At 32.7% G+C, this 12,181-nt stretch overlaps 1 protein-coding gene across 2 annotated transcripts in view; it reads left to right on the top strand.

The window, feature by feature from the left end:
• The window catches only part of TRAPPC11 (trafficking protein particle complex 11), a 42,097-nt gene that overhangs the window by 12,480 nt on the left and 17,436 nt on the right, over positions 1 to 12,181 (top strand). For both annotated transcript variants that reach the window (XM_006916365.3, XM_006916366.3), the window contains exons 8-19: positions 1,774 to 1,870; positions 3,463 to 3,596; positions 4,228 to 4,375; positions 6,395 to 6,488; positions 7,231 to 7,310; positions 7,410 to 7,488; positions 7,571 to 7,625; positions 7,947 to 8,092; positions 8,487 to 8,548; positions 8,670 to 8,802; positions 9,215 to 9,345; positions 11,590 to 11,745. In XM_006916365.3, the coding sequence (XP_006916427.1) occupies positions 1,774 to 1,870; positions 3,463 to 3,596; positions 4,228 to 4,375; positions 6,395 to 6,488; positions 7,231 to 7,310; positions 7,410 to 7,488; positions 7,571 to 7,625; positions 7,947 to 8,092; positions 8,487 to 8,548; positions 8,670 to 8,802; positions 9,215 to 9,345; positions 11,590 to 11,745 (1,315 nt within the window). The remainder of the gene's footprint in view (positions 1 to 1,773; positions 1,871 to 3,462; positions 3,597 to 4,227; positions 4,376 to 6,394; positions 6,489 to 7,230; positions 7,311 to 7,409; positions 7,489 to 7,570; positions 7,626 to 7,946; positions 8,093 to 8,486; positions 8,549 to 8,669; positions 8,803 to 9,214; positions 9,346 to 11,589; positions 11,746 to 12,181) is intronic.

The raw sequence follows: 12,181 nt of genomic DNA on the forward strand, positions 1-12,181 counted from the left end.
CTGTCCTGCATAGTTTCTTTGTAGAAATCAGCTGCCAGTCTTATGGGTGCTCCCTTGTAGGTAAATATCTGCTTTTCTCTTTCCACTTTTAAGATTCTCTCTTTGCATTGAACCTTTGGAATTTTAATTATGTTTCTTGGTGTGAGCCTCTTTGGGTTCCTGGTTTTGGGGATTCTCTGAGCTTTCTGTATGTCTATTTCCTTTACTAGCTTAGGGAAGTTTTCTATCATTATTTCTTTAAATATATATTCAACATCTTGTTCTCCTTCTTCAGATACCCCCATGACGTGGAGATTTTTACCTTTAATAGTGTCCCATAGGCTCCTTAAATCATTATTGTCTTGGCTGCTTCTTTCTTGCCATTTTGATTGTCTTTGGCTTTTCCATCCTTTATATAGGTCATTTGATCCTCTTTTTTATTCACTTTGTTTATTCCTTTATTCATTTAATATACTTTCATTTCAGATAATGTGTTCTTCATTTCAGACTGGTTCTCTTTTATAATTTCCATTTTTATGTTTTTTATCTCTTTGTTGAAATTCTCACTGAATTCATCTACACTTCCCATAAGTTTATTGAGCATCTTTGTAACCAGTGTTTTGAACTCTGCATCTGTTAGATTACTTGACTCCATTATTCCTGGATGTCTGTTCTGTTCTCTCTTATGGTTTCTGCTTCTTTGTCTTCCCATTTTGGCTATCTTTCCATGTCTGTTTCTATGTGCTAAGCAAAGCTCCTGAATCTCTCGGTCTTATTAGTGTAGATTTGTGTAGTAGGTTTCCAGTGACACAGTCCGGAGAGGGGTTCAGCTGCAGGCCAGATTTAGCCCAAGCCTGTGCCCCTCCGGAGCCCTGTTAAGATTCAGCAAGGAAACCACAGATGCTGTGCTTATAGTTGCCTCAAAAGGCCACACCAGAAACCGAGGCCAGCTGCCTCCAGTGTGAGTCTAGGCGCTGCTCAAGAAGGAGCACCTGACTCGTTGATGATACACCTAGATGTGGGTTGGGTAGGGCTGTGAGTTGGGGGAGGCAGGGTTTCAGGGAATCCTTTGGGCAGAGCAACCTCTGTTATCCAGTTTGATGAGGTCTGGGCTATGGCAGTGCTGAGTCTATGCACTGGGAGTGGGAAGGGCTCAACATGAACAATGGATACTTCTGGCACTTCTGTATAGAGTGAACAGTTTTCTTTGCAGAAGACTGTTGAGATTTCCTCATTACCTACCACGTTCAGGGAAGGCCTCCTCCTACCAGGCTCTCCTTTCTCACACATGTTCTCCTACAGCACCAGCGAGTGGTCCTAAGGACTGTTCCCCTCTCCAGCCTGTGCCGGAGGCCAGAGATGCTTGGGTTTAAAAGCTGTTGATGTGTGCTGTCTTGATAGCACCTTTTGGCTCGTATTTCTATTTGTTTGAGCTCATGACGATGCTTTTAAGAAATGCTTATCTTTTTAACAGAATGCTAATTTTTAAATTTAATTCTGGACAACTGTTCACTTTATTTTGTTTTTCAACTTATTGTCCGTTATTGACAGATGTTAATGACAGCACAGTGTGCACCTGATGGTACTATTTTTAGTGAAAAGTCATAGAATCCTCTCACACATTATTAATCAACATACTATTTTTCAGGAAATCAGAGATTAATACATATATGTTATTGAGCTTTTGAGTGCTAAGAAATGTTGAGTCAATATTATCTCTTATTTCTAATAATATTGTTTTTAGGAATCTTTTCTTAATATTTATAATTAACTACCTTTCCATGTTTATATTAGGAATTATAGGACCGCCTATAATCTTGTACATGAATTGAGAGCCCATGAAACTAATATTCTGGAAATTAAGACTATGGCAGGATTTATAAACTACAAGGTAATAGTTCTACATTCAAATAAAAATTTATTTTTAAGTATCAGATTATCTTTTAAAAGAAAAATTGAAGATCGAAATTAGTTACTTGCTCTGAAAAGTATTTAATTATGCTCTCTTCTTTTATGTTCTTTATTTCAAAGATGCCTGATTCTTAGCAGACTGGTTGTAATGCTTGGTTTTGAGTTTATGGGTCTCATAGTTCTCACTTCTTTAGGAGGGTCTTTTGTGTGAGTGGGAGCAGGAATAAGTGAAAAGAAAGCCACCTATATCATCGAATTTTAAAAGGTGCAACATATTAGAACTATGTAAGACTTCCTTGGTTTAATGGCATAGCCATAGGAAAGACGCATGTATTCACCTCTGAGGAAACTTTTATATGTGTTATTTATGCATTTTAGGATTGGATATGGTAGAAATAGATGCTCCCAGAAGGCAAGGGAGAGCTGTTTGTTTTGCTTTTAATCTTTCCATACTCATCGTTTAAAGATGGTTGAAACTGAAAGCAAATGGACCCTTTAATTTATTATTTCTGTAAGTGTAAATTGGTCCAGTTTTTACAGAGAATATTTTTGGAGTGACCATACAAATTTAAAATGGATATTCCCTTTTACCCAGCAATTTCATTTCACATGTGTTAAGACTTGAAAATTACATATATGAGGATATTTATTGCATATTGTAATAGGAAAAGATTAGAAACAACCCAGCAATTAGCAACTGGTTAATATAAATTGTAACTCCAAACAATAGAATATATTATACGACTAGTAAGAATGAGGTAACTCTACATACTGATATGATATGAGGTCCAGGATATATTGTTAGGTGAGAAAAGTAAGGCACAAAGCAGCCTATTCAGTGAGATGCTATTTGTATAAAAATAATACTTTATATATAAATGCACATACACACTTGTGCATAGAATATATCACGAAACATGCTGGTTACTTTTGGAAAGGGAAATTGGATGGCTGAGGGACAGAGATAGATGTGAGGCTTAACTTTTCATGAATGCCTTTGTATCTAAAAAATAAAATTAAAACTAGTAATAAGCATATGGAAATAAATTTAAGCTTTGTTTCTTCTGTTTTTCCCTTTACCCTACATATACATATATTATTACTGCTATGAAATAGCATCCCCGATCAACAGTTTTAAGAATTTTTGTAATCCTTGTTTTATATGGAGGTTACTGTGCTCTGATGGTGCTACAGAAAATCTTTGGCTTTCTGACTGTTCTAAAACTGAAAATTAATCTGTCCTTTCTCAGTTTCCTTCTGGAGATATTTTATATTTGCCCATATTTTATGCTCTTCATTGGGTACATATATTTATTCTATACCTTTAAAAGGCTTTTCTAAGGTATAGAATAGGTTCAGTACAAATACTGAATAATTTATTTCATTTATCAAAGGGGCATAACCTTTGATTTTAGCATAACCAGTCTGATAGAGAAAATCAGTTCTATCGCAAAGAACTTCAGAGGTGGAAACTTTATAGTCTTTAAAGTTAGTCTCAAATTTTACACATTTTTAAATGAATATGGCTTTTGACTGATTTTTTTATTTTGGGGTTCATTTTACATTTTGCAGATCTGTAGGCTGTGTTTTCAGCACAACACGCCATTGGATGCAATTGCTCAGTTCAGAAAACACATCGACTTGTGTAAGAAAAAAATCGGAAGTGCAGAGTTGTCTTTTGAGCATGCTGCATGGATGTCTAAACAGTATGTTTTAAATTGTACTTTCAGAATGTTTAAAAAAAAATACTTGGGATTTGGAGGGATGGAATTAGCATGGACTTGGTTCTAAAGTGAAGTAAGATTTTTGTCAGTAAGTAGATTTTTAATGATCTAGACTTCAGCATATTTCCAGTAATAGATATTGATTCATACAGTTCCTTAATGGAAATCACTTAATTCATGGTACCATCTCTTTCATTCAACATCTATTGAGTTTCTACCATGTGTCTAGGTACTGAGAATGTAGCAGTGAACAGAACAAAATCCCTGTTGACATGAAACTTGCTGTTTGAGACTGCTGCTTAAAAATTGCTAAAATGAAATTATTCCCAGAAACAGGGATGTATTTATTTGAGTGGTAGGAACTACTAGTTTGATGGTATATTTATAAAGACTTGCTAGCACAGAAGAGCTGACTTAAATACAGAATTTATCTATAACCTACAATTAATATTTATTAGTATTTACGCAAGAAATCCCACCAATTTATAGTTCATCAATAGCAGTCTTTAAATACGATCTGCTAAGGTTATGGTTCCAGGATGAATAATTATAGAAGTAAGCCTTTTCTTTCCTTTTTCATTTTTTTTATTTCTTGATTTTTTTTTTCTTTAAGATTCCAGGCCTTTGGAGATTTGTTTGATGAAGCTATTAAGTTAGGGTTGACAGCTATTCAAACTCAGAATCCTGGTTTCTATTACCAGCAGGCAGCCTACTATGCCCAGGAACGGAAACAGCTCGCAAAAACCCTCTGTAGCCATGAAGTAAGTTACCGACTCCCGTGTTATCTGGCATTTAGGAAATGGATTCATCTTCTCTTGAAAGAAGATAAGGGTGATTGGTGATGGTAATTTTTTCCAAGCCTTTGAGTATAATCCATTTTTCTCTTTTATATTTTCAGAAATTTATGAAAAAATAATTATGATTATTTTCAGGTTTAGCCTGATTACTCCATTTTCACCTGTAAATTAAACAGAAGTTTTTCTTTGAAGAACTGATTTGTGATTGTCAATAAGTTAGTGATTTAAAGAAGAGAAAATTACTTTAAAATAGAAGCCACAGTCTAATCCATGTCACACTGTAAATCCAGTGTTTTTGTTTCTGTGGTCATGTCTGTAGGAGTTTGAAGGACCCTGAAGGCATGTGCTTTACTTTGATCCACCGGAGAGGACAACTTTGGACTTAGTTCTCTTCCTGGGATTTTCCTCTATGGAAAACTCTTAAGAATCTGTTTGAGGCATAATGTTAATTGCATAGTTTCTTAAGCTTGACATTTCATATTGCCTTTCTCTTCGATAATTATATTTAGATGTTTCCCTGTAAGTACCTTTAAAATAGGAACATGATGTGTACATACGTAAATACTTTTATATTCATATAGTTATATCACTGTATTTTCATTTTGCAGTTTTCTTCTCTGAATATAGGTGACTATTATCAAAAGTACTACTTAAAAAAATATTCCAAAAGTAGTTTGCATATCAGTACTTCAAATGGATTTTACCCCATTAAATTATGATATAACTAGACTATTTTCTACCATGTTATTTGTATATAACATCACCGCATGTTTTATATTTTAAAAGTTTTGCATATTGTAATTTGAACTTAATATTTTAAAAGGTGATTAAAACTAGATTTTATAAGGATATGAGGAAATGGGCATTAACAAATATCCCTGGCTGGCATGTAAAAAAATATTTTTGTCAAATAATAATGTGAGAAGCCTCAAAATCATGCATGTCTTTTGACCCAGAATTTCATTTTCTGGAAGCCTAGTGCAGGTAAGAGATTCTAAAAGACAGGTACTAGGATTTATTTATAAAGTTGTTCTGACAGATTTAGTAATTATAATATAAAAAGTAAACAAGATAAACAGCTATGAGGAGTTTGTTAAAATGTGGTATAGCAGGAAACTGAAAATAATGTTTTAGAATATTTAATGGTATGGTAAAATGTATAGAATATATATAAATGAAAAAAAGCGGGGTGAAAAATTATTCCAATTGGTAATAAATGGTTGCCTAGAAAATCTGGAAGAATAATGTATATATTGTTAACAATGGTAATAGATTTATAAGTAATTTAAACTTCTGGTCTTTTTATCTTTGGATTTTTTCAACAATGTACTTGTATTACATTTTGGTTTCAGAGGGGAAAAGTTATAAAAAATTAAAGCAGTGTAAATTTGTAAATTCTGGTGTTAAAAGTACCCCTCCCCCACCAATACCAGGAGTTAAATGCTAGTGATAAACAAGGAAAATAGTTTTTCTTTTTAAGCTCTTTATAACATTATTTTCATTTGCACAGAAGTACTTATACATATAGAATAAACATCAAGCATTTATGATATATTTGTACTGGTTTAGTTTAACAAAGGTAAAAAATTGTAAAAAAGTTAGTTACAGTAAGTCCTCACTTAGCATTGTCAAGAGATTCTGAGACTTGAAGCTAATTGATATAGATAAGAATTAAGTTCCTACAGCATCTGATCAGTGTTATAAGGAAATGATATTGAGTGGAATGATGTTATTCGAGGACTTGCTGTACTGTGAAATCGTTTATCAGAATCAGGTTGATTTATTCAATTTAATTTTCATGAGGCAACCTAAATATTAAATGAAACATTTTTAGTTTTTGTGAAAATTTATGTTAAAATATTCACAATTTTGATATTTGAATGTGTTTAGTATTTGTATTAATGAAAACTATTCTATCAAAGACAGAGTTGATTTGTGATAAGTTACATAAACTCTTATTTAGAATTGTGTTTTAATTTACAGGCTTCTGTAACGTATCCCAATCCTGATCCCCTAGAAACACAAACAGGCGTTCTTGACTTTTATGGACAAAGATCATGGCGACAAGGAATACTAAGTAAATAACTTTTCCCTCCTTCTGTTTCTCTCAACCTCAAAAGGCAAAGATTGCTGTCATAATTTTTCCATTGCCTGCATTAGGCATAACAAATTACGTTAAGGTAAAAATGTATGCTTTTAAAACATTTTTTGAGAGATTTTCAGTACTTTAGTTTTTAGGAGGTTTTGTTTGTATCACTACATCTCAGAATAACATAATCAAAGATGTGGGTATGATTAAAACATTTGGACATCTGTTGTCTTAAACAATACCATTAATAAGCCACCCTGATCTGTTTAAATATTTTAATTCCAGTTAACTTTAATGATTTGACATTTTAAAACAGCATTAACTTTATCATCTTAAAAATAATTTCTCTGCATCATTTTTGTGTTTTATACATAATTTAATTTGAGCAGTTTCTGTGGCAATTGAACCTAAGTGTTAAGAAAGTTTTTACTTTAATCTCCAGGAAGTTTCTTCTATGTAGAGAGTGATACGTAGAGTGGTATTCTTCAGGTGGTTGATTCTACCTGGCAAAAGAATATTGAGCTCAGTGATGATCTATTCAGAACAGAGATCACAGAGCAGTTTCCATGCTAATGAAGCTGTCATTTAGAATCTTTAAAATTCTAGAATGGTTAAGAATTTTAAATACATTATATTAAAGTAAAGGATTCAAGGAGTGTACACACCCTGTGTTCATGTGGATTTATATTAAATGAGCTATCTAAAATGGGTTGCGTCTTATCTTATACAGGTTTTGATCTTTCTGATCCTGAAAAAGAAAAGGTGGGAATTCTTGCCATTCAGCTGAAGGAGAGAAGTGTTGTTCACTCTGTAAGTTCTTTTTTTTCCATATAAATAATTTTTACAGTATTCAAGGAAAATATGAAAGTATTTTTACTGGAATGTTTTATACTTTATCTTTTCTAACAGGAAGTAATAATAACTCTTCTGAGCAATGCTGTTGCACAATTTAAGAAGTATAAGTGTCCAAGAATGAAAAGTCATCTAAGTATGTATCCATACTAAGCTACAATTTCATGCAACTTTGAATAATATATAATTATGTACATAATATATTTTTTCCTTTATAGTGGTTCAGATGGGAGAGGAATATTATTATGCAAAGGATTATACCAAAGCTTTGAAGTGAGTCTTATTCACTATTTATTTTTAGAAGTATTCTGATTAATAGCAGAATTAGAGCAAAAATTTGTATTGGAGGATTTGTTATTTCCCTATGTATTTCTACTTCTATTAAACTTCATTTCTGTGATTTTCTTCAAGTACTGTCTGTTGCTACAATCGTTTTCAAGCTAATTGTGGATTAGCCAAATGTGAAAATACCTGTTAAACTATTTTAGTAAGATTTTTCTGAAGTTTATATAAAAAATGAGTAAAGCACTCCCTGAACTCTTCAAACTCTTTCCTGTTAAGCGGTTTCAGTCTGTCATATATTCTGTGTTCTAGGTTGCTGGATTATGTGATGTGCGATTATCGCAGTGAAGGATGGTGGACTCTACTCACGTCTGTATTGACTACAGCTCTGAAGTGTTCCTACCTCATGGCCCAGTTAAAAGATTATATTACTTATTCCCTAGAACTCCTTGGAAGAGGTAACTTGATGTTGTTTCAGTAAAATTCTGAATCTTTACAATTTAGCACTCTAAGCAATGTTATTCTTAACATTGGAAGAATAATTTAGTCTCATATTTGGTAGTGCTTTTACTGTGTGCAAGTCTCTTTGTGAACTGAGAGCCTCATTGTTAAGAACAAAATTTTTCTGTCTTTTAAAAATATGGCATAAAGTAATTTTTCAAGTAGAATTCAATGCAAGTATATATAAAGGGTATATAACTTTTAGAAAGTTGTGCCATCTGTCAGTTTTGTGGATTTGGGCTTAGCCATCTTAGAAGACATATTTATTTTATAATATTTTAATACCTTAAGGGGGGGTAGTGGACTTACTTGCCTGCCTTACAGTCATAATTTTTTCCTTCTTCATATTAGCTTCAACTCTGAAAGATGACCAGAAATCACGGATAGAAAAGAACCTCATAAACGTTTTAATGGTAGGTGAGAATTTCATTATATAAAATATGTCATAGGGGTATGTGTACCTAGATCTGTATATCTTTCTATGTATGTATTTTTTATAACTAGCTGAATGAATGTTTAACTCTGTTGGTGCAGAATGAAAGTCCTGATCCTGAACCTGACTGTGATATCTTAGCTGTGAAAACTGCTCAGAAGCTGTGGGCGGACCGGATTTCTCTGGCCGGCAGCAATGTTTTCACAATAGGAGTACAGGATTTTGTGCCATTTGGTGGGTAGCCAACATCTATGGTATTATTTCAGGGGAATCATCCTTATTTCTACAAAATGAACAGATGCAGAAAAAGGGTTATGCTTTAACGTCTGGGCAGGTATTTTGAAATAAGTTTAACAAAATGGTTCTTTTTCCTTTAAAATTTTATGTCAGTTGTATTTATATTTTAGGAGCAACTATGATTTTAAAATTAAAGATGATTTTGGAGCTAAAATTTATTTAAGTTTGGTTTGTTTTTAAAAAGTGAGCTACTTTTATGTCCATTGAAATGCTTCATGTGCAGAAGTCAGTAAGACTGTCTAGTGTAGATGTGTCCTTTCTGCAGAGTTAATGTGGATCAGAGAATAATGTGTGCGGGTCTAAAAGTCAGTGGTAGTATGTGACTCAGCCCTTTTTGTTATATTTCCAGTACAATGCAAGGCCAAGTTTCACGCCCCAAGTTTTCATGTTGATGTTCCTGTGCAGTTTGATATCTATCTGAAGCCTGATTGTCCACATCCCATTAGGTTTTCTAAGCTCTGCGTCAGCTTTAATAATCAGGTAATGGTATCCTTAATGTGTTTTTACCATGAGTGTACCTTTTTGTAGCTTATGTTAAGTTAGAAAAAACAAGCTTGGTAAATTTCAGGTCTTAATGATTTCATAGTAACAAATTAAAAATTAATGTATTTCTAGTTCTCAACTTCTATGTCGGCAATTCAAGTTTTATACTTCCCCACTCTAATTTTTGTTTTTGTTCCATGCTTATGAAATCTAAGAACGTTGTCCATTTTTTGTAATATATAACTTGAATTTCAAATAACATATGTTTAGAAGAAATATAATTTTCAAAATCATTTGTTTTACAATTTAGCATTTATTAGTTTTTTTGTTATAAAACTATTGTATATTTGATGTTAAAGAGAAATGAAGTAGAATAGATATAAAATGAAAAGTAAATGTATAAATGTACACTCTTCCGTTTCCATTCCCCAGCGCTCATCACTATTAACTTCTTGAATAGTTTAGACATTTTCTGTGCACACACATATAAACAGCTTTTTTTTCCTTCAGAATTGGGATCATACTATATTTCCCACATTTGGATATTTGCATAGTGTGATAGTCAAGTATTAGGTTACATTCTAACTTTCAGCTATAAGCTCCTTAATAGCTAGTTACCTTCTGGTCACCCAAAAAGTATATTGAGCCTTTAACCAGCAAGGATTTATTGAGAGTTATAATATTCTTAGCATCATGGTGGACCTGTAAAAGTTTAGCTTTAGTGGTGGGAGATAAAGGGATATAGAGACATTTAAAAGTAAGTCTGGATTGCTGAGTATATGTAGAGGATAAAGAATGGGGATAGGATGAATAAAGGACAGGGCCTTTTTTCCCCAAGCCGAAAGCTCTTTCTTTTATTTATTTTAGAATTAATTTTTACAGCTTTATTGAGATATGACATATGACATTGTATAAGTTTAAAGCACACAACATGATGATTTGATACATATATATTACAAAATGTAATCACCACAGTAAGATTGGTTAACACATCTGTCACCACATATAATTACCTTTTGTGTGTGTGATGAGAACAATAGGATCCACTCTTGTAGCAGCTTTCAAGCGTATAACACAGCGTTGTGAATTATAGTCACTATGCTGTTCTTTAGGTCCCCAGAACTTATTTGTCTTATAACTGGAAGTTTGTACCCTTTGATCAACATCTCTTTATTTCTCCCATCCTTTGGCAGCTACCATTCTACCGTCTGTTTGTGTGAGTTATAGATTCTACATATAAGTGAGATCATACAGTATTAGGACAGGAGCTTTTATATATGCTATGTTTTCTACTTTGATTAGCTTCCTTCCTCTCTTTTCTTCACATATTTCGTCCTCATGTTTTATCCTCTAAAGCCTCACTTCCTCAGCTATACCTCCCCTGACCCACGTGACCAGTTGAACCTAGCCAGGCTTGCACAATCATTCATAGTACTTGTCACAGCTGTGGTTTCACGTTTGTGTGATTATTTGGTAAATTACTTGTCTTCCTTACTAGAATGTAAGCTCCCTGAGGACAGATAATTATTTTGCTCACTATGAAATATTCTAAATGAAATTAGAGGGTCAATATAAAGACTGTTATTTTACTTATTATATCCTGATATTCCATTTACTTCCCTTTTTAAAAAAACAACAAACATAGACTACTACAATGCTTTAATGATTTTAAAATTAGATTATATTCTGAATATATGTATGTATTATTTGAAATTCAAGATACAAATCATAAGAAAAAAGCAAGTTCTTAGGTTTTATAAGCATGGAATAGACATGAAAAATAGAGGGAAAGTATAAAACTTAACTATAAGAATTTTCTGTGAAGATAATTCATCTGCTGGGATAATATCTCCTGTTTCTCATATCTGTCAAGGAGGATGAGAAACAGGAGATACTCTAGTGCCACAGAAGCCAAGTAGAAAGAAAGCTCTTAAGAAAAGGAGATGATAGCATTCATTGCAACAAAGAATGGGTCTTTGTTTGTCTCTCCAGGAAAGGGATGTCTAAATGTTTTCAAAATCATCTTGTATGTAGTGAATTGTCTATCTTGTGGCAGCAAAGAGCGGATAAATGCCTCCATTAGGCATAAAAAATATGTCTTTTTATTAATAACCCTTCATAATGCTTCATTTTTAGTGGAGTTAAACTTAGCAAGCTCCAAATCATTTGGTGTTTAATGTTAACAAAACATACAACATTTCGATGTTTATAAACTGTGACCCTTGCTAACCTCTTTTTCAGGAATATAACCAGTTCTGTGTAATCCAGGAAGCATCCAAAGCAAGTGAAGTTTTAGAAAATTTGACTCAGGGAAAGATGTGCTTAGTTCCTGGTAAAACAAGAAAGTTTTTATTTAAATTTGTTGCAAAAACTGAAGATGTTGGGAAGAAAATTGAGGTTAGTTATCAAATTTGTTTAAAAGATATTTTGAATAGTAAAAGTATACGTGTTTGTCAGAAAAAATTTTAAACAGTATAGAAGTTTATGAAGTAAATGAAAATCTTCCACTTGGACTTTTCAGGGGAAACCATTCTTATGGTTTGGTAGGTTTCCTTTCATTGAGAATATACTGTATATAGTATTTACTAGTTGGCTATTTTCACTTAATAGCGTATTAGTCATCAAATCCTGTTAGTACATAAGACCAACTTCATTTTTTAATGGCGACATAATCACTTAAGGAATTTTAAACAAAAAACATATGTAAAATAGCAATTATGTAATTCAGTCTAAAGATTTTTGTCATTTTGATATTTAAACATTGCTGATTGTGTATTTTTAAAGAAAAAATGATACACATTTTAAAAAACTCATTTAATGTAGATAATTAAAA

The sequence above is a fragment of the Pteropus alecto genome, unplaced genomic scaffold, assembly GCF_000325575.1.
Source record: "Pteropus alecto unplaced genomic scaffold, ASM32557v1 scaffold24, whole genome shotgun sequence".
NCBI lineage: Eukaryota > Metazoa > Chordata > Mammalia > Chiroptera > Pteropodidae > Pteropus > Pteropus alecto.